Source organism: Tasmannia lanceolata, unplaced genomic scaffold (assembly GCF_043159265.1).
Source record: "Tasmannia lanceolata isolate RefF3 unplaced genomic scaffold, GAP_Taslan_0.1 ptg000019l, whole genome shotgun sequence".
NCBI lineage: Eukaryota > Viridiplantae > Streptophyta > Magnoliopsida > Canellales > Winteraceae > Tasmannia > Tasmannia lanceolata.
In genome coordinates, this window is record NW_027518696.1 from 7,055,888 (window position 1) to 7,072,298 (window position 16,411).

A 16,411-nucleotide genomic window follows, 5' to 3' on the forward strand; every position below is an offset into this window, starting at 1 on the left:
ATTACCCTTGCTTGCAACTGATTACTCTTCACTTGAGCCATCTCTTGTGTCATCACCCTCCAGCTCTGATTGCGTTCCTCCAACCACTATGGATGTCACACCCACCATTCCTGCATCTCCATCTCATATGGTACCACCTGACGCTTCCCTTGAACCTACCCCTGTTTTACCTGTCACTCGCACTTCTAAACGACCTCGACAACCCTCTACATGGTTGCGCGATTATTATTGCTCCATTGCCACGTCCTCTTACCCATCATCTTCGTCTCTGTTGCCAAATTCTACCAAAGGTACTCGCTTTCCTTTATCTCATTTCATTTCTTACGAGCGATTTTCTCCTGCTCATCGTGCATTCGTTGCAGCAATCTCTACTGTTTCGGAACCTACTTTGTTTGCTCAAGCTGTGCAGAATCCGAATTGACGTCATGCTATGGACATTGAACTTCAGGCACTTGACAAGAATGGTACCTGGACCGTTGTGCCTTTGCCGCCACATAAAAAACCCATTAGTTGCAAATGGGTTTACAAGATTAAGCATCGCTCTTATGGGAGCATTGAGAGATACAAGGCCCGTCTTGTGGCTAAAGGCTACAACCAAACTGCTGGTCTTGATTTTCATGAAACATTTGCTCCTGTTGCAAAGTTGATCAATGTCAGATGCCTTCTTGATGTTGCCTCCATTCGTAAGTGGTCCCTTCATCAATTAGAAATACATAATGCTTTTTTACATGGCGACCTCGACGAAGAAGTCTATATGACTCTTCCACCCGGTTACTCTCAACAGGAGGAGAAGCTTGTATGTCGTCTACGAAAATCCATTTATGGGCTCAAACGGGCATCAAGGAATTGGTTTTCCAAGTTCTCATCGGTTGTTCGCGCTGCGGGATATACGCAGTCAAAGGCTGATTATTCCTTATTCACTCGTTCCCATGGTGCATCTTTCACAGCCGTTTTGGTGTATGTTGACGACATTATTGTCACTGGCAATAATGATGATGATATTGCTTCCCTCAAGACTTTCCTACACCGTCATTTTCACATGAAGACCTAGGTTCCCTCAAGTATTTCTTGGGAATTAAAGTAGCTCGCTCTCAGTCTGGTATAGCTATATCTCAATGCAAGTACACTCTTGAAATACTTGATGACATGGGTCTTCTTGGTGCTCGACCTGCTGATTTTCCGATGGAGCAGACATTGAAACTAACTACGGATGATGGTGAGCCTCTTCGCGATCCCACTATTTATCGACGTCTCGTGGGCCGATTGATTTATCTCACCATCACTCGCCCAGACATCGTCTACTCTATTAATATTCTAAGCCAGTTCATGCATGAACCTCGCAAGCCCCACCTTGAGGCCACAATGCGTGTCCTTCAATATTTGAAAGGGTCTCCTGGTCAAGGTCTTCTCCTCCCTTCTAATAGTACTCTCGAACTCAAGGGATTTTGTGATTCTGATTGGGGTAGGTGTCCAATGACTCGCCGTTCAACCACTGGCTATTGCATGATGCTTGGCAATTCCCCAGTTTCTTGGAAGACCAAGAAACAACACACGATTTCCCGTTCGTCTGCAGAGGCAAAATATCGTGCTATGGCTTCCGCAAGCTGTGAACTCACTTGGCTCTTATATCTTATAAGAGATTTAAGTGTGCCACATCGGCATCCTGCAACTCTATTTTGCGACAATCAAGCTGTCCTTCACATAGCCGCAAATCCAGTCTTTCACGAGCGGACGAAGCACATAGAGCTCGATTGTCATCTCGTTCATGAGAAAATTCAGTCAGGCATGATTTGCACACGTTACCTTCCAACCTCTCAGCAACTTGCCGACCTATTTACTAAGCCTTGGGGAAAGCTCAATTTCAAAATCTTATTCGCAAGTTGGGTCTTCACGACATTAACACGCCAACTTGAGGGGGAGTATTAGGAAGTTTGTGTCCTAGGAAACGTTTGTGTCTTTATTTAGAAGATTGACTCTTCTATTGGAAAGACACAAATGCTCTTTCTTTATATTTGTATAGTGCAATATTAATTGTGTCTTTATTAGAAAGACAATAGCTTGTATATAGAAAGAAATCCCATGGTAGGGGATTCTATATTCGGCAATCCCATTGCAATGGGATCCATTATTACTACTGTACAAGTTTTATTATTCATCTTGAATGAGATTATTAGACACCATTCTCCTAAATTTACATTTTGTACATCCAAAAAATACATTGTCACCATAAACTGTTTTTTTTTTTTAATTGTTTTTTTTATCGGTAATTTGGGGCTAGGGGTATTTTTTTTTTATTGTTTTTTTATCGGTAATTTGGGGTTAGGCAGACCGACCAGATAGATATATACTAAAAAAACAGCAAGATGATACAAACCAGAAGAAGGGTCTCAAGAATAGCCCACATTACATATTCTATCATAGGGAAGTCCCAAGAAGTCATCAGCTGCAATTTTAAAGAGCTCAGGGGAAAAAGAGTGTCCACCGGTATAGAGGCTCCTTTGATCGGGCAATTAGATTTGGATAATAGATCTGCTCCTCTGTTTTCTTCGCGCCAAATGTGGGTGATGGTCCATGCAGAAAAGGTATTGAGGGTAGAAATTGCAGTGGCTATCATAGGTTTCTCTCTACAGGGGCCTTTGAAGAGACCTTTGATGGAATTAACAGCCAAAAGGGAATCGGATTCGATCCAAATATTGGGGAGATGGAGCTCTTTTGCCAGGTGAATTCTGTGAAGAATGGCTTCCAGTTCAAGATCTTGAATGGTGCTAGAAGGGACATCGACTGAAAAGTCAGCAAGGATAACTCCACTAAAGTTCCTGATAAGGCCTCCAATCCCTGCATCATTTGTTGAAAGTGATGCATCTGTGTTCAACTTGAATCGGTGGGTGGCGGGCGGAATCCATGTGCATGACAGAATAGTTTGCTTGAACTGAAAGAGGGGGAGATGAAGTTTATTTTTATCACCTCAACCTATTATTAATATTCTTCATATAAGTAGGGAAATGATAAATTTGATATTAATATTCATCATATAAGTAGGGAAATGATAAATTCGCCCCTTTTCTTTACATGGGACAGCCAGTTGAGATGTATGTGGCAATCAGGTCTGTTGAATCTTTCCCATGTGCAGTACAACAGCCCCTCAATAGTCAACAGATATACTGCAGCTGATTGTCCCAAGTAAATAAAAGGGGCGGAGATAACACTTCCCTACAAGTATTATTCAATACCTAAAACAACTTTCATTGTAGAGTAAAACCATGGTGTATCTATGAATTCCATGCCCAAAAGCAAGTTAGTCTAGTTAGAGGATAGCTTTAGCCTAACTATTAAGCGTTGTGATAGGATTCATGCCTAAGGCTCAAAAGTCTTTCACATGCCCAATCTTAAGTTTGAAAATGTCACGAAATCTCTTAAACTTTTTAATGGCATCGGAACAATTCATTGCCAATATGACCTAGTATGCTTAATATTTTATTGATGTCTAAAATTTTGCCTCCACAAGTTTACAGAAGTGTCCAGAATCCGAACTTTCGTCAGTTGAGCATTGCTCTTTCTACTCGAATAAAAGAGGGGAGTTGTAGAGGTTCAAATCCACATGTTTATCCAATATGCATTTCCTCATAACTCATATCTTCCACCAAACTCTGGTAAAACTAATTGCAGAATTCTCATTGCGTCCCACTTCACATTTTAGGTTAGGCCCTCACATAATTCTTCCGCTGGATGTATCGGTTGCCTCCGTGTAAACTTTCACATGTAAAAGCTTTAATGACTTTAGAAACATTTCAAACTCAGAGCATGACTCTAGCCATGATTACCTGTATGTATCACTACATCCTATATGATTATGTATGAACTACTTTATAGATATTGTACCAATATTTGCCACATTCAGCTTAATGATGTTTTCTTATTTCCTCTCTTATGCTTTCTTATTTCTTAGTTGCTCTGCTTTTGAAGGCTTGTTTGTGTAGTTTAGGCACATTCTTCAAATCAATCAATAAATGTGCAACATAATTTAAGAAGTTTTCCTATTCATATATATATATGTGTGTGTGTGTGTGTGTGTGTGAAACAAGAAACAATGATAGTACCCATGAAACAAGTATTTTTGTTTTTTTGGGGCAACTTTACTAAATTATGTAATAAAATACTTAAGTCGCTATTGGACGTGCATCTTTTACTAGTTCCTATAAAGTATAAATATAGTTTAGGTCACAAAGGTAAGACATTAGCTATAATGAAATTTACGTCTACATCTAGAAAATTTATATGAGGAATTAAATAGCTACAACGAAATTAAGTCTCATTTTTAACTTATTTAATAGGAGATTTTATATGATCGGCACCCTCTTTTGATGAGTGGGTGTTTGGTATGGATGACAGTGTAAAAAACATCTACTGATCAAATGTTATATTTTCCTATAATAAGTTCAATAGGCATGCTGGGGCACATGATATAGTTTCACATGGCAAAAAAAAGAGATACAAGAACATGGGAGTTATTGTGAGAAGCATTCCTATGTTATATGGGAGCTATGAAAAGAAAGGTGTGTAAAGGAGACGGGAAGGAAAAGATAAGAGTGCTAATTACATTATTTGGAAAGTCAAAGAATGGATCACAAGCACATGTAAGAAATTTACATTACATCCCAATAACAGGTTTGAATGTGAAGTTCTAAGATGGTTGGACATTACTCCCCAATATCACAAAGATAATAAAATCAGTCTAATTCAATGGAGGAGGCCAGAAATAGGAAGGTTCAAGCTAAATGTTGATGGAGCATCTAAAGGTAATCCAGGAAAGTCGGGCGGAGGGGGCATTATTAGAAAGGATAAAGCAAAGATGTGTGTAGCATTCTCACATTTTTATGGTGAAGGATCCAATATGCAAGCAGAATGTAGGGCCCTTTTAGATGGATTAAGACTTGCTAAGTCTTTAGATATAAAACTACTTCAGATTGAATCTGATAGCAAAGTGCCAGTAGACATGGTCCTAAATATAGCTCAAATTCCTTGGGTCATTCAATACTATTAGTCAGACATTTCCTGGCTAATGCAAGAGCTTACCCTCTATATTTCTCATGAATATCGAGAGGGCAATCAAGTTGCAGATGCTTTGGCAAATGAAGCATGCCAAAGTCAGACCAATCAACAAAAGGAGTAATGAGATGTGATAGTGTGGGGATCCCTAGTCTCCGTCAGAAGGGTTGGTCATGTTTCTTGTATTTAAGCAAGCTTTAGACGTACATGTCCTCATTGTTTTGTAAGCCTGTTTGGGCCTTGATCTTTAGATTTTTCTAGTAAAATCATCAGGTCCGTCCCGGGACCTCAGTGCAAAATTCCGGACTAAAAAAAAAGGCATGCTGGACGGGGCATGTTCAAATAATAAATAATGGCATTAGTAAGAGAAAAAGATGTTTAGGAAGAGCTTATATAACGACTATATTTAAGTTCGTGATCTGACTATTTGAATTGCCTAATGCAATTTTAAGGCACATCTCGGTCATGGGGCCTATAATATGAATGGTCTAGATCATTGTGTCATGTAGGGTGCTCCAAATCACATGAAATAGTGCTAAGTTGTCCACACTCCACAGTGACCATCAATTTTTAACACAGGAAACAGTGACGTGTCTTTACATATATATACCATTGTCATATCATGCAAATCTCCCAGGACTTTTTTGTATGATATGAAATCAAATATGCTTAGACAACTTCAGATGCTTGAATAAATCTCTCAAGACAATCACAGAGGCCTAAGGCCACTTTAATAAGGTACCTCTAAATGTTATTTCGAAACCGTGAGTGGCACAGTTGGTCCCATTACTAGTAATACCATAATGTCTTGCATGTACAAAGTCTCAATCAGCGTTATGGAGAGTCCCATTACTATGATTTTTTGAAAAGGGGTTTTTGCGAACGAGAGCCCTAAGGGCACCCGTTAAGGCGCTTTGGTAATGATATTTTGCACATGTTTTCATAGATAATTATAAGAATGTGTGTATTTTTATCAAAATATTTGTACCTTAGCAAAACCCTTTTTTTAAAGAGAGCGACAAGAAGCTTTTTCCTTACAGCCCTCCTAATAACTCACTTTCTTGAGAATGACAGAGACAAATAAACCTTGAATCAGGAATACACTTAGGCCACGTTTGGATACCAACAAGATTTAGATTTGGATTTAGTTGATATTTTAATCTGGATCAGATCCTTAGATTTCCAAATCAGCTACAACAGTGCAAACAATTCCGATTTTCAAATCTATTCTGCGAGACATTATTTGGAAATCAATATTTGTGGCAACGTCCTTCACCATCGCTGCTCCTCGACGTTGCTCCGGCAGTAGCAAGACATCCCTCCCTCCCTCCCTCCCTCTCTTAAAACATGATCATGAAGATGATTGATGTGTTTTGTATCCAAAATTCAAATCCAAATCAAAATACAAATGCACGAGGCATCCAAACGGGATGCTAAGAAGATTTTGATTTGGAATTCTCACATTTGCAGCCCTTTTGCGTTGAAATTTGGATCTCGATCAAATCCTTGAATTTCCAATTCAGCGACTGACAATGAAAAAAAATAGATTTCCAAATAAGCTGTGAAAATAAGAAATTTGAAATCCACAAATCTGGCAATTTCCTTCACCCTCTTGGCTCCTCAACCTCTCCCCTGCAGCAGGAATTACCCCCTTCCCTCTCTGTCTCCCTCAACCATGGTTTAAAATTTCAGTTTCGGTAACCGTTTCGGACCCCACTGAAAACCGAAATTTCGGTGAAATCCGAATTTCAGTCCGAAATTTGGTAATTTGGTTCGAAATTTCGACCAAAATTTTGTAACACTTTTTTTTTAATAAATAATGGCATTTAATCGAAATTTCGGAAATGACGAAAAATGAAATTTCGGTAAATTTCGGTTTCGATCCCCACCGAAATTCGGTCGAAATTTAAAACCATGCCCTCAACATGAGCTGGCAGATCTATTCATTTCAATTCCAAATCCAAATACAAAATCTGAGGTATCCAAACGGGCCCTTATTTCCTATGACAAATATACCCTTATTTTGGGAATCTTTGGGGTTCCATCCATGGATAGAACCGGAATGATGTTCGACAATTGGAGATCCGAAGGTCATGACCAGGTGCGATGTTTCGATGGGGCCCACCATGCGGAGATGACTCCCGACCCTAGCATATTCAACAACCTACCTAAACTCTAGTTGTTCCATAGAGTGGTATGAATTTAAAAAAAAACGGGTTGCCGATTCATGGAAGTATTACAAAACCGACACAAGAACGGATCATCACAAGTGGAGATTTTAAACAAAATAATAATAAATTCGCAACAAAAGTAAGGTTTTACTCTAGGGAGATGATATTTTCACCCCTCCCTCTGCTGTACGCATTGGCCGCCTTTTAAAGTGATTTGACGTCAAAAAGTTGCCCACTGTTCACGTTATAAGGGAGGGCGAATGCGTACTGAAGAGGGGTGAAAATATCATCTCCCTTATTCTATTGATGAAGAAATACAACCAAAAAAAAAAAGTAAGGTTTTCTTCTATAGCATAGCATAAGCCAAGGTTTTAGACAGTTTTGGGCATAGAAACCCATTTAAGAATTTTCCATACAACCACTAAAGCACAAGATAATTGGAAGACTTCAAAAGACAAGCCGGTTCACTGCAGCTGATATCGTGTCCCTTGTTTTATTCACATCTTTCTTTGATCTACAGCTCGTAAGTCACACCCACCTTAAGCAAACGCCTGTGGGGAACACCAAACACCTCATTACTCCGCCTCGAGTTCCTCTTAATGAAGTTGTAAACATGGTCTATCAATACCCTTTTCGCCAAATGAGAGCCTTTTTTTGCTACAACCTCATTCTCCCCTATGAGATGAACTACATCAGCCTCAAACTCCCTTTCCACAAATTCCATCTCTCTCTCTATCACCTCTCTGTTCTCCCCTTCCTTCAGAATCTCGTTTGTAATTTCTGATGACACATTTCCTGTCCTTTCATCTTTCCTTGAGGCCTCTCCAATATAACCACTAACCGATGATTGTAACAAAAATTCATCTTTTACAAAAAATTTCAACTTCTCTACCAGCATCCTCTCAAAAGATTCTCTCTCATTTCGATGGCCCGTGTATCCATACCTCACAGTACAAAGAAAGACAGCGAGCCCACGTGCCCCAATACGACGGAAGAGGAATCTCTCCTCTACTGGAACTTTGCTTATAGGAAGTGAATTGATAGAGACAAAGACGAGGACGGAGTGTAGAGCTGGCACAGTATCCACATACTGCTTGAAGATAGGCGGAATTCCTTGCACTAACTCTGAATAGAAGAAGGCGATCCCCGGTATGCGGCATATGTTTGAGTTGGATGCCATCTCTTCGAGCTTTTCAATAGATACTTTGTTTTCCAATTCATACGTGTATTTCTTACGATATACATAGTTCCATACGAACATGATAGTCATAAGAAATGCAACAAAAGCCATAGGAAGATACCCACCTTGGTCGAATTTGTAGAGGACAGAGCTTAGGTAGATGAGCTCAACAGAACCAATCACTAGAACATATGAGAGTACAAGTAGAATGTGGGTCTTCCATATCATGACCATGATCAGTACCAACAATGACGATGTTAGAGTCATCACGAAAACCACCGCAATCCCTGTGCATTAGAGAATGATTAATTACTACGAGATGTTATCATATGCTGTAATAGGATTAGCAAAGAAAAAATATAGTGTGTTAGAATATGTGTCTCCTAAATTTATCACGGTGTAAGAGGGATGCTATACCAATAAAGAAAAAAAAAAAAAAGAGGGATGCTTCAATAGGGAGCGATGCCAATTATGGAGCACAGGGTCTCACTTCTAGGGAAGGAACTCAGGTTGAATTTGGATCGAGATTTTACCATAAACCGGGTGAGGATCAGGTTGATTCAAATTCATTTTCTAGCAAAAGCTCAACCTTACCCGACCCACTAGCACCCCTAGCCCTAGGTCTCAACTTTGGTTGGTCAAAACCATTTATTTGATTGGCCTTGCTTCAGATTACTTATGGCACAAAAATCAAATTAATCATCCAATTGTATCATCAAATAATGTGTATTTTTGTTGTTGAACATGAACTCTCAAAAACTATATATAGCCAACAGTTCAAATTCAACAGCTAAAAATATATATCATCGGCATGATTTTTGGGCCTTAGGGGATCCAAATCAAGGACTATCATATGAATTGTTCAAATCAGTCTACGGTGAGACCTACTTAAGCATTCAAATATGAAAGGAATACAGGGAAACAACATATTACCATATGCATTGCCAATACTTTGGGTGGTCTTGAATCCAGCAGTGACTGTGACACATGCTAACATGAGTAGGTAATTCACCTCGGGTATATATACCTGCCCCGGATACTTACTCGATGTGTGGATGATCTTTACTCTAGGGAAGCATCCGACGGAAAGGGACTGTTGAATGATGGAGAAGGTGGCGGAGATCATGGCCTGGCTACCAATAATCGCTGCCAAGACTGCAGCCACAAATGTTGGCCAATACATACGGCCTGCATACACAAATAGTAAAAAGTTGAGCGCTTTTTGGGGGGTGCTACCAATTCATACAATCGAGAAAGATAAGGTTCCTTCCTTCACCTGGAATGGACTTATAGAAGGTATCTCCGACATTGACTTTGTGTTTACGAAGGTATGATGATTGACCTAAATACGCTAAAATGATTGATGGGTATACCATGGAACACATGCTTATTTGTATGGAACGAACTGAGAAGTGCCCAAGATCGGCAAACATTGCTTCGGCTCCTGCACAATCCGTTCTTTATAAGAACATAGATAAAGGCACAAATATTCATGTATATCAGATTTTACCTATCTAGTATGGTTTCAGGTAGGGATGACAATCTAATGAAATTAAAATAAGGAAATAGAGGTCATAATCTATCTAGTATGGCTGACCTGTTATCGAAAGGATGACACCGCCAAGAGAAATCCATGCCTCTTTCTTGTTCCTCTTGAAATAATCAACTATATATTTGGGGTTGATGGCCTTGATTACCGAGGGGTCATATTTGGCAAAATTGTAGATGCCAGTACCACCAATAAAGAAAAACCACACAATGAGGATAGGGGCGAATGTAGATCCAACTTTATCGGTTCCGAATCTCTGAACTAAGAACAAGAAGACCAAGATGACAATCGATGCCAAGACAATCCTGCCTGGAATAAAGATAATAACAATAATGAAAAAGTTAGTAAATTCTAATGAAGAGGAATGATTATACTTGTGTATAAGAGAAGGCCCTCATGTGCATCACAAGATAAAGTAACTAGGCCTCAAATCTTGGCTGCTCATTCACCCCCATTATACCGAGCCAAGGAATGTGTATGGACAAAACCAAAGCCAGGGGTGTCAAAATTGAATACTGATGCCTCTTTAGAGGGGGATCGCCCATCAATTGGAGGAATTCTTCGCGATTCTAATGGTGAAATCCAGGGAGCCTTCTCGATCAATGTAAAGCCCAAAGCAATCCACGAACTTGAGCTAAAGGCTGTTCACTATGACATCAAGCTTGCAATCCTGAAAATATTAGGGAGCTGCAAGTAGAACCAGACTCATTAACTGCTGTTAACGTCATTAAAGGCCATTTTAAATGCCCATGGAGGAAGAGACCCACTCTTCTAAATACCTCAAGGAATTTGACAATTGGGAGATATCTCATATTTGTAGAGAATCAAATTCTGTGGTCTGATTTCCTCTCCAAATCAGATTGTGCGATCAAAGGAGAAACATCCCTCTTTTTTCTATATATTCCTGGCCTCCTCCCCTCTTTGAGCTTGTATCTAAATTAAGATATGCATGAAGTTTTCGCTCGTTTGTAATTTTCATTTTTATTAATGATCTGGTGGGGGTCTTTCCAACCCCAGCTTACCAACCCAAAAGATAAAGTAACTAGGCTTATTTAACCAAATTGAGCTAGAAGAATCCCATTAATGTATGTCCACTCAAAGGAAAAGACCCATTAATGTGCATCGCAAGCAAAAGGAACTATGCTTATTCACCAAATAGCGACATTCTAAAAGGCTCCTAATTTTTTGTTGGTGACATGTCTAACCAAATCATTCCCTCAACAGACAAAATAATTAAAATACCACAATTTCCTACAAAGACAAATCGTATATACGCATTATAGATCTTACTCGCGCTAAGAGTACTAGAAAAGTATCAAATTCAAGGGAAAAAAGAGGGAAATGTTATTAGCACTGCTCTATTTTGATGATCGCACTCCTCACATTATTTAAAGTACGGTATGGCCCGCACCATAGGATGATCCAAACCGTCCATTAGATGGGCCAGCGCCCAAATAGGTTGTGCCCCAAAAATTATTTCCATAGGTTGATCCTAACCCTCCGATCCATGGAGGGTTAGGATCAACCCTCTAACATGAAGTCCCTCTACAGATGGGAGGGTTAGGATCAACCTATGGAAATGATTTTTGAGCACAACCTATTTAGGCCGTGGCCCATCTAATGGACTGTTTTGATCATCCTATGGTGCGGGCCATACCATACTTTTAACAAAGTAAGGAGTCTTATAACATTTCCCACAAAAAAAAACACCGGAATGAATACAAATTACTATTTACTACTATCTTTTCCTTGAAGAGCGTGTGGTGTCAAAACACATTGAATGATCAAAACCATCTAATTCCTGGGCAGCATCACGTACAATCTCCTCCTTTGGACAAATCGAAGCGTCCAAACAATGAAAATTTCCTTGTTAAATGTGTGGTGTTATTTCTTTTAGGTGGTGATAAATTCACACCTTCTAGGATAAATTCACCCCCTGTCACTATTTAGCCAGTTGTTAAAGCCCACATCCACCGTCTCTCTCTCTCTCTCTCTCTCTCTCTCTCGCCTACAATCTCACGCCTTTCTCTCTCACAAGTCACAAGGTTTTTGTAGGGTTTTAACCCCATGTAACCTCACAAAGCCAAACCCTTCAAAGCTCTGAAACTCTCCAAAATTGACGAGAAGAAGGGTTTTGTAGGGTTTTAAACGCCGATAACCATACAAAGCCTTACACGTCTACAAAGCTTTCTTCTCCTACACTAAAATCTGCTGAAAATTTAGGTTTTGGATTTGAATGGATGAGTGGTGGAAAGTATATAAATGGGCTCTAAATGGCCTCCATTATTTTCTTACTTTGACCAATTTAGCAACAATCATCACTTTGCATAGAATGCGATATCTTTTGTGTGTCTTGAATGTGCGGGATATTTGTTTTTATCCTTAGCTTAGTTCTCTTCAGAAATTATACTTTTTGACAAAATCATTATTTTCTGTGACTAATTGGAATTCATTTTAAAGATAAGATTCATTAGTAACTAACCTAAAAAAAACGTAAGTTTTCTTAAATTTCGAAATGTGAGAGGTTTCTTTGGTTTTAAAGTTACCACAAAATACATGAGAAATGACAACTGAAAAGAGGAACATGGGTAAAGAAGATTACCTTCACTCATGGTACTTGTAGCTTCCTTTATCCCACTAACTGCAGATAAAACTATGCAAAAAGTTCAAATCAACTAGTTAGAAGAGAGATAAAACCCATGAGTTTTGACAATGATCAAAACATTTACAATAAACAATAGTATATATAGTAGCTTGCCTACAATATAATAACAACAATAATTATCATAACAAAGCTACATGCAATCAAAGAAAAACATGTAATTGACTAAAAATATAAGAATTCGAGGACTAGTTTATTTTAGGGCAGTGATACCCCACTCCACCTCCAACCGTCCTCTCTCTCTCTCAACCTTGATGGGGCCCAAAAACTTTATTGTTTAGATCTTTGAACAAGGTGGACCCTACCCATTCTCTCACAACACTCTCTCCCCTCTCTATTTGAACATGAATCCTTAGTGGGGCCCAACTATGAACACTTGAGGTCTTGGAAGAAAGTGCACACCATAAAGAGTCTATTTTTCAAAAAAAAAATCACTTGTGGTCACTTTATTCAAAGATCCAAACCGTTCATTTGTAGCGACCTAGCATACACAGGCCTTGCCCAAAAAATCATCTCCCTAAGATGATCCTAACTCTCCACAATGTAGAAGTTTTTATTAGAGGCGTCATCATTTTAGATTGGAGGGTTAGGATCAATGGAGATGATTTTAGGGGCACAACCTATTTGCGTTGAGGCTTAACAAATGAACGGTTTGGATCTTCAAAGGTGGATACAATAAAAAGTAAAAAAAAAAAAAAAAAAAATTTAAATCACTTTAGCCCACTCGGTGTAAAGACCCAAACCGTTCATTTGATGAGCCCCAATGTAAATAGGCCTCTCCCCAAAAATTATCTCCTTACGACGATCCTATCTCTTCAATATGTAGATCTAATTGGAGCGTTTGGATCATCCTACGGAGATGATTTTATGGGCGAGGCCTATTTACGTTGGGGCCGAAGAAATGAACGGTTTGGATCTTCAAACCAAGTGGGCTCAAGTGATTTTTTTTTTAAATAAATTATAGTTTTTATTGTATCCACCTTCAAAGATCTACACAATTCATTGTAGGTCCCACCAAGGGTGTGTGCTAAAAAAGGAAAGAGAGGGAGAGTAGTGATCTCCATCGGATAATCCTAACCCTCCAATCGAATAAGTAAAAGCCTCTACTGTTTGGAGAGTTAGGGAGATGATTTTTTTGGGCAAGTGTTATGGCCCCACCAAGGGTTCACGGTTGGAGAGAGCACTTGAAGTATCTTTTTTTAATGGTACTTGAACTGTTTAGTTTGTAATATTGCTTTATTATTTGGATGAGCTATGTCCATTATTATATCGATTATTTAATGTTCAGGCATAATTGTTTTCCTCCCCCGTGCATCATCCCACTAGTTCTTGATTATATCTAATGAAGAGTAGAAAGAGGAATATATATTGGCATCTAAACCTCAATCTTTAACCAAACCTGAGATGCAGGGAGTGAGAACTCCATCACCGATGACCATGGAAGTACCAAGCATGGTCACAAACAACAGAAAGTACTTTGTAAATTGACTACTTTCCAGTGCGGATTTCAATCGCGAAGCTCGACGGAGGCGGCCATTTGGAAGTTCTAACCGGAAATTCGACACATCTCTATCTTCAGCTTGGTGGCTCGGTAGCAGTCCCACCTTGGCGTAACGGCATATCCGTGAATATAAAGCAAATGTCCCCCCTACAAATTATTACAACGTATGACTTAACATTACAACAATATGAAATGAAAAAAAAAACAGTAAATTTCCATGAAAGATTTCTTATTCTTACCTTCGCCATTGTCATTTGCCTCCAGGATGATCAACACATATTTTACAACCGGGATCAAGGTGATGGTGTAGAATATCAATGATAGCGCACCCAAGATATCATCGCTGTGTTTGATTCCGTTGGGGAAGATGCATGGGTAGGTATAAAGAGGAGAAGTGCCAATGTCTCCATAGACGACTCCGATGCTCTGAAAGGCGAGTTGCAAGATGGTTCCCCAGCCTAGTTGCTGTAAAAAAATCCAAAGACGTCGTGTATCACTTAACAGATGAAAACAAGGAATATGATAATGAAAAAAAAACTTAAACAGATGATTTTACTAACTCCTAACTGCTGTATTATTCCTTGTTTTCTTCTGTCTTATCACTCTTCTCTATTATTCTTTTGGTTTAGTTTACGGTTTATAGTTTAGGTATTTCTTAAACAGAAATATTGTCCCCAGGAGTCAAATAACTATGGCGGGTGATTTTAACAGTGGGATCATTCCAAATAGACCTGGCAAACGGGTGGGCTGCGCCGGGTCACCCGTTTTTTCCCAAATTCAACTTTTCAAGGAAACCTCATCTGCAAAAACCCGTTTCTGAAATCCTAACCTGCAAAAAAAATGGAAATGGGTTCCACATTGCTTTCTAACACCCTAATCTACAAAAAGGAAACCCCATCAAAGCATAAAATCGAAATCTTAAAATCTATAAAATTCGACCTAAAACTAAGGAAAAATGAAAGACTAAAAATCACCCCTAACAGAGTAAACCCAAATAAAGATAAGGAGATGATGAATAGAACCCAAGTAGCAAAAGAGAAAGAACACATAAAACCTGAATTTCGGCCCAAAAAACCGACATTTCGCCCGTCTTTACCGAATTTCGGCTAGGTCCGGTCCGAAATTTGAAATCATGGTCCCAGCGGTAGGGAAACCTGGAAAATATATGACCTCTGGGAAAAGTATAAGCAAATGTGGAGAATAGAGGGAGAGGAGAAAGAAATGTACGTCCACGAAACGTAGAAGAAGAAAAACAAGTATTTAAGAAGAAATTAAGGTAGGGTTCAGGGTTTTAGGATTGATAAAGAAGTGGTGGTTAATTGAAAATTGTAGGGACAATATTCAAGTCCACTGGTCACTCTCAGATAAAGACAAAACTGTTTCATAAACCCGTCTCCCAACTCAATAAAAAATACAGAAAAATCAAACATATTGACAGAAGAAAGAGAAGAAGAAAAAACCTTTGGTCGCAGGGAAGCTCTACTCTCATTTGATTCCTTCACTGGAGGTGCCTCTATCTCGCCGGCAATTTCCTTCTTCATATCGACAGAGGTAAAACGTGAAAAGAAAGAGAAAGTCAGACTAGTTTGGAATATGAAAAACACGTCTTCCTCCTCCTCCTCTCCCGTATTTTATAATAAAAGGGAATAGAAGGGACGAATTTTCTTTTCTTTTACACATTTCTCCTTGAACAGCTCTTTAAACATCGGGAATTGCTAGCGTCCATTGCAAAAGACATTTCGCAGCCACCTCGTGAATGGAGACAAAAGGGCTGGTCTGACGAGAATAGAAGTGGAGTATTATAGGGTACATGCTACCAAAACAAGAAGCCTACACATCAAATCTCAGTGGAATAATTTTAGTCTATTAAACTGCTAGAACGCGTTGAGTCTATTTGAATTAAACTTGAAACACAAGAAACACTTCTTTTGGTTTATTTAGAACATTATCAGTGCACGTGCCAGTCAATGGGAAAGTTAAAGATAAAATATTAAAGTAACCTGATTAGAATGATCGGATGATCCTAGGCCCTTGATCAATAACGGCCTTAGCATGATAATGACAGCCCTATCTTTTGATAAAATTATTCCATGGAATATTCATGGGCAAAAATGGGAGTTGGATAATGACGTCCAACTAAGACTTAATGCCATGTGCCTCCTTTTTTTTTGAACGGCCAAAGTGAGGTCTGTCCATCGCCCCCCCTATCTCTCATAACTTGCCCACAGATATCCCATGAAATATATATTTTCCCGAGATAGTATTCCCTCAACCCTAATCCAATCTGACCTGAACCTCGGGT

At 39.1% G+C, this 16,411-nt stretch overlaps 1 protein-coding gene across 1 annotated transcript; it reads right to left on the reverse strand.

The window, feature by feature from the left end:
* Positions 1–7,532: 7,532 nt before the first annotated feature.
* LOC143853035 (potassium transporter 5-like) lies at positions 7,533–15,858 on the reverse strand. The gene is made up of 8 exons (XM_077362737.1): positions 15,570–15,858; positions 14,349–14,574; positions 14,008–14,256; positions 12,549–12,599; positions 9,995–10,255; positions 9,674–9,841; positions 9,331–9,585; positions 7,533–8,684 (listed from the first exon to the last, which is right to left on the reverse strand). The coding sequence occupies exons 1-8, from the start codon at positions 15,648–15,650 to the stop codon at positions 7,732–7,734; spliced, it is 2,244 nt and encodes a 747-aa protein (XP_077218852.1). The 5' UTR covers positions 15,651–15,858; the 3' UTR covers positions 7,533–7,731.
* Positions 15,859–16,411: the final 553 nt, after the last annotated feature.

Coding starts and splice junctions, on each gene's coding strand:
- LOC143853035 (XM_077362737.1), bottom strand. CDS start 15,650: ATGAAGAAGGAAATTGCCGGCGAGATAGAGGCACCTCCAGTGAAGGAA. Junction 12,600..14,007: donor TCTCACTCCCTGCATCTCAG/GTTTGGTTAAAG, acceptor CTTTTTGCATAG/TTTTATCTGCAGTTAGTGGG. Junction 8,685..9,330: donor AAGTATTGGCAATGCATATG/GTAATATGTTGT, acceptor TCTAATGCACAG/GGATTGCGGTGGTTTTCGTG.